Raw genomic sequence first — 16032 nt, 5'->3', positions numbered from 1 at the left:
GGCGGCGGACGTGGCGGCGCACGTGGCGGTGCGGGGAGAGGTGGTGGCACGTCATGAGTGTATAAAATGAGCGCCTTGATGACGTTCCGAGGTCTAGAAACAGTAGAATGCTTTCGCATTCCCACACGTAAGCAGTCTCAAGTGTCTGCCTAATCCTAAATTTAGTAATTGCTGTCGCACCAGGTGTTGCGCAGAAAAGCGGGCGAGCGTACTCTGCGCATTCGCGTCACAGTCGAGGTGGCGGTGGCGGCACGGAGTGTGCACGGAGCGTGGACGGCCGCTCAAGTACGCCACTGCGGAAGAAGCGCGTTCTGCTGCGCCTTAGTCGCACATGTGCACTTCCCATTGTGGCTCGTGAAGTCTTGCAAGAAGTCAAGCCCTGATTGTGTAACTTAATGCATTAGCAATAAGTCCAAGAAGTCTTCCCAAGATTGTATAAGTTCGTGTATTACAAAATGCGCAGCAAGCTTTCGCCTTCATCTGTAACAAGAGTGTAACTAACATGTACCGAACGTTTTTCTATGAGAAAGGCACTCGCATAAATTTACGGTGTGGTTCACAGGATGAATCGTTCAACCGCGCTTCTTCACTGTTACGTGCGATAATAACTTTCCAAGCAATTCTTTTATTGTGCCACATTCTTTGTACACGCAAAATCTTCGCACCTACGTGCGAGAATGTGCCAAGAGATAATTATATGCCTTAACGAATAGAAAATCCGAGATTGCTTCGTTAAATGGAATAAAATTTCCCGTCTTTGCGCAGTCGCGTTCTTCGTTTGGAGCAGTGCAGTGCCATTGAAATGTCTAATGTCAGCACTGCTCGGTAGAAATAATTGAACCAAAATCCCAACATCGGAATCAACATTTATTAAGATGCTAACCTGATGCAACAAAATAACATAAAACTATTTTGTCTCGTATTTTTGACGATTTATGTACGAGTTGAGCTTAGAGTGGCGGTGGGAACTCGAGATATAAAGTATATTTGGCGCTGAAACGCGACAAACTTTTCACTTTACCAGTTGGAAACGAGCACCCAGTGCTGCCTGGCTGTGGACGTGGAGCTTTATTCTAAATATTTTACAGGTACAGAAGGTGGTGTTCAAATTACACAAACGACTACCACGCGTGCCTGCCACTCCAGAATAGTAAAACACATCTTCGTCAAGTCGTGTACAAACCCACCGATGGAGTTTGGTTCTAGACCGCCGTTTGGCCGTAGGTTTCTTCAAGAAACTGATTAGTCGCTTTTCTGGACGGCATGAGGTTTTGTGACACCTGAGTGATGTGAATTACAAATTACGTCCTTGTAGGTTCCTGTAGTCTTGACCTGGGCACCCCCAAACGGTGTTCGCCACCTATTCTTTTAAAGCCTTGCTCCATGCCATATCGGCGTTGCTTTTTCGCGATATTTGGAATTACGTCTCTAATTTTGCTAAGGACGACAGGCAGTGCCTTGGTATTTTTTGTCCTGAAGGCCTCGTCCTCAGTGCATTTTGCAGCAAAGCTGTTAGCCTGTCGATGGTCGGCATTTTTTGTCTCCTGTCTGTGAACAATAATTCTCATCATAAGCAATGGCTCATACCCCCCTAAGTAAGCGAAAATGCTATGGCTCATCCCCCTCGTAATGCACAGGCTACAAGTGCTCAGCAAAGTGAAGTGAACAGTGCATATATTGCCACGACCTTGACACAAATGACAGCCGCTCGGTGCAATTCGGTGCAACATGCTAGGCATGTTAGATTGCTCCCCGAAGAAGACAGCGACGAAGGTGCCAGGACAGCTTCATAAAAGATCTATAGCTTCGAATGAAGTCTTTGGTGGTTTTGTCTATGGCAAAGTGGTGGAGGTGCTGGGTATGCGTCTATGTGCTCTAACCTCCAGGAACTGGAAGCGGACAACCTACGCAAAAGCCGATGGCTTCAAAGACTGCCTCCGGAATACGGCCTACAAGATCTGCCGAGGATGTCGACCACAACCGCAAGCCAGACACAGGAGACATACGGTACGGGACAGCCTCCTGCGTCGCTGGTTCTCCACACGCCACGCTGGCCGCGGCCGCTCCATGATGAGCCTTTTGAAGATGTGGAAGACTGGCTCGATGACTTCGATCGTGTGGCCGAGGCTAATGATTGGGATGAACGTAAAAAGCTAAGGAACATGTACTTCGCCCTAGAGGACTCTGCCCGAACATGGTTCGCTAACCACGAGCCATCCATCACCACCTGTCAAGAATTTCGGCGGCAGATGCGTGATACGTACAGCAGTCCCGCAAGAAAAGAGCGAGCAGAGCAAGCCCTTAAGAGCAGGGTTCGAAAGCCGAATGAAAGCGTAGCCATGTTCGTAGAGGACATGTCGCGACTTTTCAAGCGTGCTGACCCTGACATGACAGAGGCGAAGAAGGTGCGCCTGCTGATGCGCGCAGTGAAAGAGCAGCTGTTTGCTGGACTGATGCGAAGGCCTCCAGCTACAGTAGCTGAGTTCGTCAGTGAGGCGACAGCAATTGAGCGAGCCCTTCAGCAACGCTCCTCGGTCTGCGATCGCCAAATCCTCGGTCTACGATCACCCCGGCGCTCGTCGCCCACGTGAGGGAGAGCACCCGAGAGAAATCCAGCAATATCTGGCCAGTCAACATCCGTCGCCGTACGCGCAGTTCCCACCGTTTGAACAGTCTCTGCCAACGACCCGATCTCCATCTCCGCAGAGGCGCCAGTCACCATCACCACCTCCTTGAGGATCGGCGTCACCTAGTCGCTGTACTATGTCTCCGCTTCCGTGGGCAACCGGCACACGAGCTCAAATCGTGGAAACTAAGAACAGCGACCTCCGGGGGTGGGGCCGCTGTCTAACGCACTTCTAAAGATCCTCCGCTGCGACACTCCGACGACGACGATACCGATGACGACAACGATGACTGCGTACCTTCGGCCCCTTTCTTTGCAAACCATGAACCTGTTTCAGACGACATACTCGCTTCCGCAGACAACCACCCGGTAACCGCTGTTGTTGATACTGGTGCCAATTATTCTGTTATAAGCGAACAACTGGCTACTGCACTTCGCAAGCTGACGATACCATGGCTAGGGCCTAAGCTCCGTACAGCCGGCGTTCATGTTCTTACGCCGATAGGCAAATGCACTGCGAGGGCTCAAATTCGTGACGCCTCATCTGTCGGTTCATTTATTACACTGGCAGAGTGATCTAGACAGGTCATTCTTGCATAGACTTTCTTCGAGAGTACGGCGCAATCGTAATCCTTCGCGAGTTGCTTGTCACTTTTTCCAGCGAACATGCAACTCATTCGGACGTCTATCACCCACAGTCCACGATGTTACGTGTTTTGGGTGACTGCGCTACTTTACCACCACGGTGGTTCACGGGCTGCGCAGGTAGTCTCACTGCTTGCACATAAGTCAGTACGGGGGTGGCTTCAGCCTGGTTTGCACGAATGGCTGTACGTTGATCACCGTGGTAACAGATGACGATCCTCCCCATCTCGGAATCGCTGAAGGCAATCTGTCAGTCTTGTCGGCTCGACAGGACTTGCGTGACATTGTGCAGCTGTCGTCCCGGACTGCTCAGATTTTAGTGAAAAATATCAGTCATGAATACCAGCATTTTGCCCCACGAACTGCCATCGCCTATTTGGCGCCAGTCAGTGACTCTCCTGCTTGTTTAACTGTAGGACACAATGGCGGAGATTCTAACTGTGACGTACCGGCCAACAGCAAAATTTATGTGAATTCTAAATGATCAGGTGAACAAGAAGCTAGCATTAAAAACCTTTTACAGTCTTTTTCGGACTGTTTCGCTTCAACATCGAAGGTAAACCAACCGCCTATTAGGACACACAGAATTATTACAAATCCCAATGAAAGACCCGTGCGCCAACGTGCCTACCGTGTTTCTCGTAAGACGAAGACACCATCCGAACTCAAGTCGAATGGCTGGTAACTGTTGGATTGCGGTTGCCACAGACTACCTTACACATTACATTGAAACCCGAACTCCCCCACGAGGCTCTGCTAATGATATTGCGACCTTATTTGTACATGGCATCGTACTCCGCCACGGTGCTCCAACAGCTGTTATAACCGACCGGGGCACAGCATTTACAGTGCAGCTCACAGAAGGTATCATGCATCTCAGCGGTACAGTTCACCGCAAAGCCACTGCTTACCATCCCCAGACGAATGGGCTCATAGAAAGGCTAAGGAAAATGATCGCTGATACGATTTCCATGTATGTTGACGTCGACAACAAAAACTGGGACGCCGTTCTCCCATATGTTACGTTTGCATATAATACTCCCGTGGAAGAAACTACCGGCTTCGCACCTTTTTGCTTGGCGCATGGCCGGGAAGCTGTAACAACGTTGGACGCAATGCTTTTACCCACCCACTGTTCTAATGTCACTGATGCTGCCGAATTCGCTCGATGCGCCCAAGAGGCGCAGCAGTTCACACGAATGCATATCCGCTACCAACAACGCAACGACGCCGACCGATACAATCTTCATCACCGAGACGTCACTTAACGACCCGTGACAAAGGATGCGCGTGGACGCCGATCCGCCAGCGTGGTCGGTCGGAGAAACTTTTGCGCCGCTACTCTGGACCTGATAGGATCGTTCAACGACTCCGCGACGTCACATACGAAGTGATTTCCTGAAGGAGAAGGCCCCACTCGCCATCCCCGACGCCCACGCCTGCCTGATGTCGTTCACGTCTCTAGGTTGAAACTGTACTACTCTCGCTGACCGCAAAGCTCTACACCTCTCTCACCGTCTTCCTTAACGGTATCACTGTGCCAATCTGCAGTACATACATGTTCCGCATCGAGACGATGCTTTAGGGAAGGGGGGTAATACCACGACCTTGACACAAATTACAGCCGCTCGGTGCAATTTGGTGCAGCATGCTAGGCGTGTTAGATTGCTCCACGAAGAAGACAACGACGAAGGTGCCAGGAAAGCTTCATAAAAGATCTATAGCTTCGACCGAAGTCTTCTGTGGTTTTGTTTGTGACAATATTCATTGAAATCACCCATACAACACACCGAACAGCATGCGTTTAAAAAAACAACAACCACGAAACAAGTATCCGAACCATCAGTGAAGCATTGCAGACACCTCTCGGCAGTTGTAGTGGAGGTTTGCAAACAGCTCCGCTGGACATGCACTTTCACAGGGCCGGAATGGAAAGTCATTTTTTGATTAGTGCGGCTTCGTTTGAGCATTGAGCCGGCGCTTTTTGTAGCGAAGGGATACTTTCACCGGATGTTGCCCGGTATCAAGAGGTAGAAGTAGGAGAGGACCGATCTGGGGAGTCCAAGTGATTCGTAGTGTTTTTTGCGTAACATAATCTACTAGAAATATAGGAAAACTGTAGTCGGCGCTCTCAACAATATATTCAAGGTGCTTTATTTTTTCATGCGGAACGCTTAAAAAAAGAACTTTCATAGCAAGGTATCTGCCGTTTTTCCCTCGTAGTGTGCATTATTAAATGGACATTACCAGCAACAAAATTTTAACAACAATTTCGTTAATTGCCTGCTATATGGTAATCTACTTTTCAATTCCTAACTTTAGGCGGATAATGTCAATCCTAAATTGTAGCCGACAAGTGATGAAGGAGGAGGAGGAATAAACTTTATTTACAGAAATGAGCGCACGGTGAAATCGTCCGAGGTGGGTGGCGCCCCTAGTCCATGATACCATGGAACTGAGCCGATAGCTTGGCCCTGCTCACCAGTCCCGGTAGACCACCATAATGGCGTACCGAAAAGATACGCTTACATTTTGAGCCACTACAGACTCCTACCCACCTCTGCATACCAAGCTGACCACAGAAGAGGCGGTGATATACCGCAAACTACAGACCGACACATTCCCGCACGGCACCCTGCTATACGCCACGTAACCTACAAGCTATACTTACAAGTGCGCTTACTGCTCTGCGCCCAATACTATCTACCACATGGTATTGGAATTTGGGCAAAATCCATCGACACCACGCATCACCGGACCAACTTTTGAGCAGTGGGAGGCCCAGCTGACAAGCCCGAGCCCGAAAGACAAGTGATTAAACTATAAATAAAAGGCAGGGGCCTTGCTGGTGTCCCAAATAATGTGAGCGAGTGACAGAACTTTATTTTAAATCCAGCGATTGGGAGGCCCGCGCCTGGGGCCGCCTAGATGGCCACTGGGAGCTGTTGCTCCCGCACGGCATCCATGGCTCCCTGGATGGCACAAAGTTGGTCTAGGAGTTCTGAGCTGAGCAGCGTGGCTGACCACCGCGCCCGTAGATTTTCCGGGGAGACTGCCCTTTTTTTCTTAATATATTTTACATCCCCACAACATGTGTTGAAGGGTGGCTCTAGCAGACTTGCATACCTTGCATATATCGCTGGCATATATCTTGGGGTAGAAAATCTTTAACTGCACGGCACTCACATAGGTTTCTGTTTGTAATCGCGTCCAAGCAACGGACTCAGTTCAATTTAGTGTGAGGCGGTGGTAATATTCGCCTCTGATTTTGATATAATTTTGTAATATCGCTAAATCTTGTTAATCTGTTTTTTTCTCTCCAGATCTAATCCTCCGCGTTCCCCTAACCAATGGAAGTCACTCCTTGCTCAGTTCAGCGAGTAAGACCTCGAGCTTCGCGGTGTGCTACCTCGTTGGGGTTGGTTGCGTGAATGCCTGGAGTCGTATGCGCTGGGAACCAAAGCAATTGCCTGCCGTTCTTCTCTGCGTTCAGAGAATTTTGCTTTGTTGACTATGATGATGTGCCACGCTTCAGGAGAGATCATACCCTTAGCATAGTTTCTAATGGCCGCCTGAGAATCGCTAATTATGTATTGAGCATTTGTGGAGACCAATGCTAGTGCAATGGCTACCTACTCTGCTGTCTCGGAATGTTTGGTATTAACTGACACGCTTGTAAGGGGCTTTTGGGTGTAATCTACGACTAATGCGACGTAGCTATTTTTGTGTGGGTATTCAGCCACGTCTACGAAGGCTGCTCTGTCGTCCGAGCCATAGCTTAGGATCAGTTTCTCTGCTCTACTCGTGCGTCTGCCCTTGTAAACTGGATGCATGTTCTTGGGCATATTTGTTACTAGGAGTTTGTCGCGAATTTCTCTCGTTATCGACCTCTTTTCCCCGTATTGATTGTGGTAATGCATTCCTAGCTTGCGTAGTATATGCCGTCCTGTTTTGGTTTTTGGTTAGTCGTTCCACCTGGGATGTTTGTTGCGCTTCTATGAGTTCGTCCAATGTGTTGTGGAGTCCTAACTTAGGAAGAGATCTGTGCTCGTACTGATTGGAATCCCTAGTGCTAGTTTGTATGTCTTTTTATGAGGATGTTAATTTTGGTCTTTTCAGCTGCAAACCAATTGTGGAAGGCTGCTATGTATGTGAGCTGAGTGATTATGAATGGCTGTATGAGCCGTATGATACTTTCTTCCTTCATACCCTGGTGCTTGTTAGTAATTTGTTTGATTAATCTCATGGTGTTCGTTACCTTTGTGTCTAACTTCCTTATGGTTTCCCCGTCTGTACCTTTGTTCTCGATTATTAGACCCAGTACCTTGATCTGATTGACTATTGGGATATTCCGCCCGTTCTTGGTGTGTAGCTTAATTTCCTCATGAGTCTTGTTGCTGTCGTATCCTTTGGGAGGCCTGCCCCTAAGTGTGGGGTGGTATAAGAGAAGTTCAGACTTCTCTGCAGAGCATGTGAGGCCTGTTCCTATGAGGTGTTCCTCTACTGTGTTTATTGCGGTCAGGAGTCGTTGTTCTATTGATCCGGTCGCTACCACCACAGACGCAGATAGTAATACCGTCGGCATATATTGTGTGATTGAGGGACTCTATGTGATTAATTTTTTCGGGGAGTCCCATCAAGACGAGATTGAACAGCATCGGGGAGATGACAGAGCTTCGGGGCGTGCCGCCCCCCCCCCCCCCCGATATCGATTTCGGGTGACGTGAGTCTTCCGACGGAGAAGACTGCTTTCCGATCTGATAGGAAGCTCTTGATATAGGTATACATCCGTTGCCCTAGTCGTAATCGCTCCATGTTTTCCAATATGGTTGCGTGGTTTGCATTATCAAAAGCCTTTTTAAGATCAAGGCCCAAGATCGCCCTTGTAGAGCGTTTTATAGTCGAATATCTGATCTTTAAATTGAAGCATTGCATCTTGTGTCGAAAGGTTTTTGCGAAATCGTATCATTGTATCATTGTAATGTGCACCAAAGATTCGAAATTAGTAGAAATCATTTTTGATATATACCCCGAAAATAGCAATATCTCATAGGGCTCCAGAGATTTGGCAATGTGTTAGATTTTAAGTGCAATATACCCTTCGGTAAAGGGAATCACCCTTGTATGTCATTTTTTCCGATAATTAAATGTGTCAACAACCAGCAGGTCAGTCAGTAAGCATCTAAAAAAATCGGCTTGCAGGAAGGTCAAAAACAGCGTGAAAAGACAAGATGAACTTGCGTTTTGTTACTGAAGTAAACGTTGCACACATTCTACACACTGGCATAGGGTGGTGCAATCAGATGCATTCTTTCAGGTTAACAACTGTAATGAGTCAATTTGTAGTTTGCTAATAACATCAAATGAAGTTTATGTGCTGATAGCTGCCAAAGTATAATTGAACATCGGTCACTTGGGTCAAGTACTGAATTAACATGACCGGATTAGTACAATTCTGCGAAGTGTTGGAGGTGTACACATTTATCTTATTCACTCGCTCTTCACTTTCGTTAGCACACGGCCTTGAGTGTGGTTCTGGCTGCCCCTTCAGTGCACTGTTTTACGGTGTAAAAAGATTTTAGATTGGCAGGCAGTACCTCTAAATTTGTAATTTGGAGGCCCATGTAGGCGAAAACTCCAACATCACAAGAGGTCGTCACGTAAATCGCACGGTCATCAGCTTGGTGGTCTACAAGCTTCATAGCTCGTATGCCACCAACATTTTGATGTATTGACTAAAACGCATCAGCAGCAGGTTCAAAAGCATCTTCAGTGGCTCGGTAGTCTGTTTGGATTGCTATAAAATCGACATGCAACTCCCCAACTATTTCGACTTCCTCTCGCGCCAAAAATTATTTATGCTGCGGATGCCTGGCACGAACTGTACTAGGCAGTATTTGTCTCACCTTTCTCTCACCCCCCCCCCCCCCCAAATACTCCCAATAAAACATACTTCTCGGGGACACAGAAGTTTCGCTACTTTGATAAACGAAAGAAGTCCTCTGATTTCCACCCTAGCCAGTCAGACACATGCTTATTTTCCTAATGGCTTTTCCAGAGTTTCTTACGCGGGCTGATAGAAGGACCGCTAGTTTCTGCAAGGGACAGTAAAGATGTAGTTTTCCGAAATCACCTTATCCTGTTTCAGGCGGCAATAAAACGACGCTTATTCCTTTCGACGTGATATCGAGATTGTTATGCACTGGTGCTAGTGAACTGTATATTTTCTCGGCATTGGTGGCAGGCTCTACAGCACGTTCCAGGTGCTAGCTAATGGCAAAATTGATTCAAATGTCCTGCGAGTAGTAGGTGATATTAAATTTATTCAGCAAGCCATTAGGATAGGTTTTGTTCTTGCACTGCAATATTTCGATTCAAAATTTGTCAAAGTTCTGCAAAATGCGTATAATTCGTAACACTAGGAAATATTCAGATTGTACCAAGCCACTGGGACTGAGCCAGCCGCCCGTTACGTTTGCCTTCTGCTACAAAGCGTGATTTATGTGACTATTTTCTGTCAGATATTCTGAGTTTTCTTTCACTTTTGCACTTTTCTTTGAACCGACATGCGAATAACTCCGGGTTTTTTAGGCAAATTTTATCTAGAAATGCGTATTATTACGAATATTGCAAGATTTAGAATAATGTTACTGAACTGACTAAAATGTAGCCGGAAAAATGTAGCAGTTTCGCCCGAAAGGCGAAGCATCGATTGCGATAGCAAATTACTAGAGAGCTATTCGGAGTAGGGATAGTAGTTTTATGGGCTGTATAAACTGATACACATTGGCTTACTAACTGAATTAACAATCGTGATGTCAGCGCGCACAAGCAAACATGAATAGATCACACTGAATGACCGCAGCCAACGACTGTCAAAACGCTGGCAGCAAGCGCAGGTTCGCGCGGTCTATAGCTTCAACGGAAACTGAGCGGCTAATGCATAGCGCATACTAAGGTCAGAGCCGTGTGGAGATAAGAGACGGTGCGGGCGACCGGCACCGCCAGGCAAAGGAGAAGTTGTTGGCAGAGGAGAAGCTGCCCCCCCCCCCCCCTCTTCCCGTTTCTTGCTTTCGCGTGGGAGATTGCGTGGCAAGAGACGCCTTTGGTGCCGGAGCACAGCGCCGCCCCGCCTCCCTCCCTCGCATACGCCGACAGCCTTTCGGGCGACGGTCGCGTTTGCTTTCCACCGTGCGTTTGCTCTCCGTTATAGCGCGCGGGGGAGTTCGCCCTCCGTGATAGTGCGCCTCCCCCGCGCTCTTTCGCTCGCGCATACGGCGCGCGGCGACGCTTTTATCGCCCTTGGAATCTATACGGAACCTCACGGCGACGGCGACGCGACGGCGACGCCGACGGCAGAAATCCGGTTGAAGTGTCCACATAATTGCTATCGCAATAATATATCACACGCATCCATAGTGAGGATTTGAATCGTAAAAAATTAGGTGAGGTGAGAGACCCAGCAGTCTCGAAAACGAAAGTATTTTATTATACCCCTTTCTTCGTGTGGAGGTATATTTATCTGGCAAGATTTTGTAAAAACACCTCTAAAAAGGCACATATGCATTTATTAAAGCATGAATTTTTAGTGATATGCCAAAGTTTGAGCATATATTAGAGAGGCGTACGTAGCTGTACACATTGGCTACAAGGTGACGATGGTCAATCTCCACGAGCAATGTTTATGCGTCGCCCCAGAAGCTCACGCAGCATTCCCCGATCTGTAAATAAAAGTTGTTTTTAATATAAAGGCAAGGTAGGCGGCAAAATAATATCTTCGTTTCCTATTCGCGAAGGAGAAAACACACTAAATATAAATTATTTGCGTCAAACTGCAAATAATTTTACTTTATACGATACGGTCATTACCTTAACTATACACTTTTATTTGTTTGATGCATTCAGTGAATACTACTATTGTGACCAGTGGGTTATGAGTAATATAACCATGTCCAATAGGTATAGCTTTAACGAAGTTAACTAACTGCACCGGGCCGGTGAGAGAAACCATTGTGAAATGAAGAAAAGCACAATGCGTGCACAGGCACTGTCCCTTTTCTTATAAAAGCGAAAAAATCTATTGAAAAGAAACTATAGCTTGCAAAGGGTAGTCAAAGTCTTTCTCACTATGTCATAGCTTAGTATACGTTATAACGTAGAAGTTTTGTCTAAAACATGACAACAAGTTCCTTAAAGGCAAAGAAATTCTATTTTGAGGACTTCATGCAAATAAAAACATAACGGTATTATACAGTATCCCAGACTTAGGACCTAATTTCCAGCCCAATTTGCAGACTATCCGTTAGGCTGCGCCTAAACTTCACCCCAAGAATGACCCCCTCTTTCCCCGTAGTATACCAAAAGTGGCGATTCAGCCAGTATACCGCGGGCGTCTTGTATAGCGCTTGAAAATATGCAGACTACCACGGTTCAGGAATTGTCTGCAAAACTCAAGATGCAGCCAATAACATTACCTTCTGCCACACATTATGTTAATCATGCCCGTGATTTTATTTAAATGTGAATGTGGTGCGTCATAGAGTTTGTATTTGGCACTGGGAACATGGGAAATATCAGCCTAATTCACATTCAAGGACTTGCTGATAGAACCACTTAGGAAGGCTGTATTTTATTCAAGCAATTTAAGTTCTCGTGAAGATTGCTGATAACGTCCCTTCCTTGTTGTTATTATTACGTATATTTGATTTCAGTAGCAGTCACAGCTCTCACAGCACAGCAAGCTAAACCGGTACAGGAAATTTTTCAAATGCTTACCTTTCGACTAGAAACGTTCAACTACGCATTACAGTTAATAGACTCCCGATTTTCAGCAAATGTAAACTCGGTGCGACAAAGAGTTCTCTCCGGCCACTAAAACATAGTGCATAACGGTCGCATAACGCTTCTGAGCACTTTATTTTCAAATTTGACAACAGCTATATTTCACTAACACTGCTCCAACGTTTCCCATGTATTTCGCACAATATTTGACTTACTTCCTCTTAATGTGACGTTTCCGCCATGTAGAGTTCTTTAAATGCATTGGGAAAACTTCATGTATGGTTTGTAAAATACACTTGTAAAGCTTAAGAACACTTGAATGAGTATTTTTTTCACAAAGGTTGTAATCAAACCACACACACCTAAAGCGTTCGCTATACGTCACCAATAAATCCAACCCCATTTGCTACAATTAGAGAATTTATAGCGCTTTTGTATCTTTAAGTGCCGTGAATAAATTTTTTAACCATTATATATAACATCTATAAACAGGCAGGAAATGAGGGTGTCGTAAATTGCTATATGACAATGAATAACCATACTTCAAAAAAATCCTGCACACCACCCCTAGCGTACGCCAAATGTACTCTAAATATGAACTCCGTGAATAATTTATTTCACCCAGGGCACCATGAAAAAATTTGTCGCGTTTTAGAGCGGTCTCGTCGCACTCACAGACTGGGTGCAAAATTTCCTAGGTATCTTCTTCATAAATATTGCAAAATGGCAGCGTAATGGCGGAAGCGCATATAGAGCTTCAATTTTGGTAAATATCTCGCAGCATAATTAGATTATGTAAAGCCTAGAAGTATACTTCAATAGGCCGGTTGGTCAATTTGATTTCCACTCTTAAACTACAGATAGTGACCGTTTTATCTTTAGTATGTCTTGGTCACAGTAGGAAGATACACTGTCTACAATCTATGCGCATGTTGGAACGTAAGAGAAAAAGAAACTACCCAAAATATACTGTGTTGAAATACTGTGTTGAGCGTAGCGAGAGCGCACGCGGTGCTGACTTTTACCGCGAGATGCCGCCACTCAGAGGTATCGGGGTTAATACCGAACCACTGGGCATACCCTGTCGAGAGCGGTATGTTCAGTGAAGGACAACCTAAATATATGTAATACTTTCATTGGACACTCAAAAACGCCGATGGTTTTCCGCTTGTCTTTTTTCGCGCATCATCGATCCACGTCGCCTATGGTATGTCACCCCACGTGTTGTTAGAACACCATTTGGGAAGCTCGAGTGGAAATCCTTAAACCTTACTAGTACTGTAATTGCTTTGACCTTCGGACGAAAGTGCCAATTTTCTTAGCAACACAAAATGGTGTAAAAATAAAAAAAATTATAAAACCTTGCGTCGCACTCTCGGCAAAACGAGAAAAAAATGATTACGTATGAATACTTACATTAAAGTACCAAGGCGCAACTTGAACATCGTCATAACAATCCGCTCCATGTGAATTCCGAGAAGAAATATACTCGCAGTTCGTGTCATATTTTTCAATAAACGTATTCTTAAACCTTTCTTTGATCATCGGTCCTCCAACAGCAGCAGTTTCAATTCGATCCTAGTATTTATGTTATAAAGAAGTTCCCAGGCATCAAAAAGCCATCCCGATGCTTAGGGGATCCCTTTTCTTTCCCAATCGCCGTGACGTTCATGTTTGTGCAGCGATATGGCGTTATGGTGTCATCTACATTAAAAGTGGCAGTTTCGTCCGAAAGGCGAAGCATCAATTAAGATAGCAAATTAGTACAGATCTATGCGGACTAAGGACAGTAGTTTTATCGGCTGCATAAACTTCGACACATTCGCTTACTAACTGAATTAACAAGAACCATGTCAGCGCGCGCAAGCAAACATTAATAGAACACACTCGATGACCGCAGACAACCGCAATCAAAACGCTGGCGTGAGCAAGCGCGCTGCAGCGATCGAAGGTTCGTGCGGTCTATCGCTTCAACGGACACTGAACTGCGAAAGCACAGCACATACAAAGGTAGAAGCTGTGTGCAGATCGCTTTCAAGATACGGTGCGCGCGACCGCTTGCGAATGAGCAGTTGTTGGCATAGTAGAAGCCGCACCCCCTCTCTCCTGCGCTGCCTTCCCGCTCTCATCCTTTCGCGCGGGAGATTGAGTCGCCAGTTCTTCTTGTGCCCGGTCGCCAGAACCGCATTTGGTTTCGCACGACGGAAGACATCGCGTTTGCTCTCCGCCATGCGTTCGCTCTCCGTGAAATCGCGCTTCCGTCGCGTGATTTCACTCGTAGATATAGCATACGGCGCGCGGCGACGGTTTTATCGCCCTTGGACGTTATACGGAACCTCACGGCGACGACGATGGCAGAAATCCGCTTGGAATGTCCATATAATTGCTCTCGCAATAAAAGCGTTTATGTGATTCGCGGTGCATTTTCCACGCATGAATGAATGCTTTAGAAATAGATCAGAGTTTCTTGCAACTTCGTTGAGCAGAACCGTCAACTTGCCACTGCTAATACGCTGTCTCAATCTTTAATGGATTGTAATTTATTTGTAAATTTTCTTTTGAACAACAGACATGGAAAGTCTGCAATAAATCATACAAATTAAGTATCTCGCCTAATCGAATTATTGTGTTCGTATACACAGAATGCATTTTACTTTCTGCACAAAAAAGAAAGGTTGCGTTAAAAGTAAAGTCAGCTTGCTAACACGTTTAGTCACAGCTCGTGGGCGTGTTCTAGCAATGTATATAAGAACATCGTTTAATATACATTCGAACTAAGTAACAAAAAGCTCTTACCTGAGCATGTGTCGTGCTGTGTCATTATTGTCGTCCTGGCGCCTTGTCCGCCGCGAGTTCCTTGTACGCAGGGAATTGAACGGCAGTGCGCCAATGAATTCCTGAATCGCTGAAAAAATTTCTTGCACCGTTGCTGCTCCTTTCAGTATTTGCTTATCTGTCAGCCCGAGAGGGTATGTAGCCAAGGGCGCACCACTTCCTGTGGACTGCCCCATAACATGTGGGTACACTTTACCAGTCAGGCTAGATGCTGTAGTACCTGTGGCACCAGAACTCACTCCCACTCGTGCTACGTTTCCATTTGGGGCATGTGACGCAACATAGGAGCGTCCGTGTTCTGTTCTGCGGCCTTCTTTAGAACCCACCAAACCTCTGTGGTGTCCTGCTTCTGCCACATTGCCTACTGTAGAACCTGGAACACCTACTGGGTTTCGCAAATCAGGTTCGTGGCTTGTTGTCGAGTCCGTTGTATGAGTTGAGTGAGTCACTCTTTCTCCGTTCTCTAGCGGAGTATTTGTAATACCAGTAGGATAAGGGGCTGATATTCCGTGGCCTGCGCCGGACTCCGTTGGCGTATTGTTATGTTGTCTTCCAGCAGCGTTGTCTATAGCCGGATTCGCTACAGAATTAGAATGCCCTACTTCTGCTCCGATCGTTTCTGCAGGACCCGTGCCACCTGTACTTCCCCGAACACTTGATACATCGCCTCGAATAATTTGTACAGCATTGCTTGGTTGTCGGGCACCTGTATATTCTGTAACACCATTCGGCACTCCCATTAAGGGCTTTGACGGCTGGATAGTGCTTGGTACGACGTAACCGGTCTGTCTGCGCACTTGTGCTTCCTGCTTCGTCCCTGTGTCTGTAAATTTAAAGCTCACTATTACATGCCTGCGGATGTTTACTTCTTTTACAATACAATGCATTTCTGAGGTGATTCAACATGTTTTAAAACTACATTGCATCATTCGTGAATAGATATCGCCTGCCTGTAAATGTGCCATCAGATATAGAACGTTTACAGAAAGTGTACACACGAAACCGATCCTCAAAACGGCATTCTGTGCTATAGTCACTCTCACAACCATGAAAATTACACGTAGCATGCATGCGTATCTTGCGAAATATGTGCTAGCGTTTCACAGCTTCTAAATTTCGTAAGGAGAGTGGAAGGCAACTGCATC

At 46.2% G+C, this 16032-nt stretch overlaps 1 protein-coding gene across 2 annotated transcripts in view; it reads right to left on the bottom strand.

Moving 5' to 3' along the window:
• Window positions 1-10737: 10737 nt before the first annotated feature.
• The window catches only part of LOC119465301 (uncharacterized), a 28543-nt gene continuing 23248 nt past the window's right edge, over window positions 10738-16032 (bottom strand). For both annotated transcript variants that reach the window (XM_049655684.1, XM_049655685.1), the window contains 2 exons: window positions 14849-15710; window positions 10738-10992 (listed from right to left, as the gene is read on the bottom strand). In XM_049655684.1, coding sequence (XP_049511641.1) covers window positions 10974-10992; window positions 14849-15710 — 881 coding nt within the window. In that variant the 3' untranslated portion in view covers window positions 10738-10973. The remainder of the gene's footprint in view (window positions 10993-14848; window positions 15711-16032) is intronic.

The sequence above is a fragment of the Dermacentor silvarum genome, chromosome 9 (assembly GCF_013339745.2).
Source record: "Dermacentor silvarum isolate Dsil-2018 chromosome 9, BIME_Dsil_1.4, whole genome shotgun sequence".
NCBI lineage: Eukaryota > Metazoa > Arthropoda > Arachnida > Ixodida > Ixodidae > Dermacentor > Dermacentor silvarum.
The sequence above is the reverse complement of the archived record's forward strand: the minus strand, read 5'-3'. Positions and strand labels throughout refer to the sequence as shown.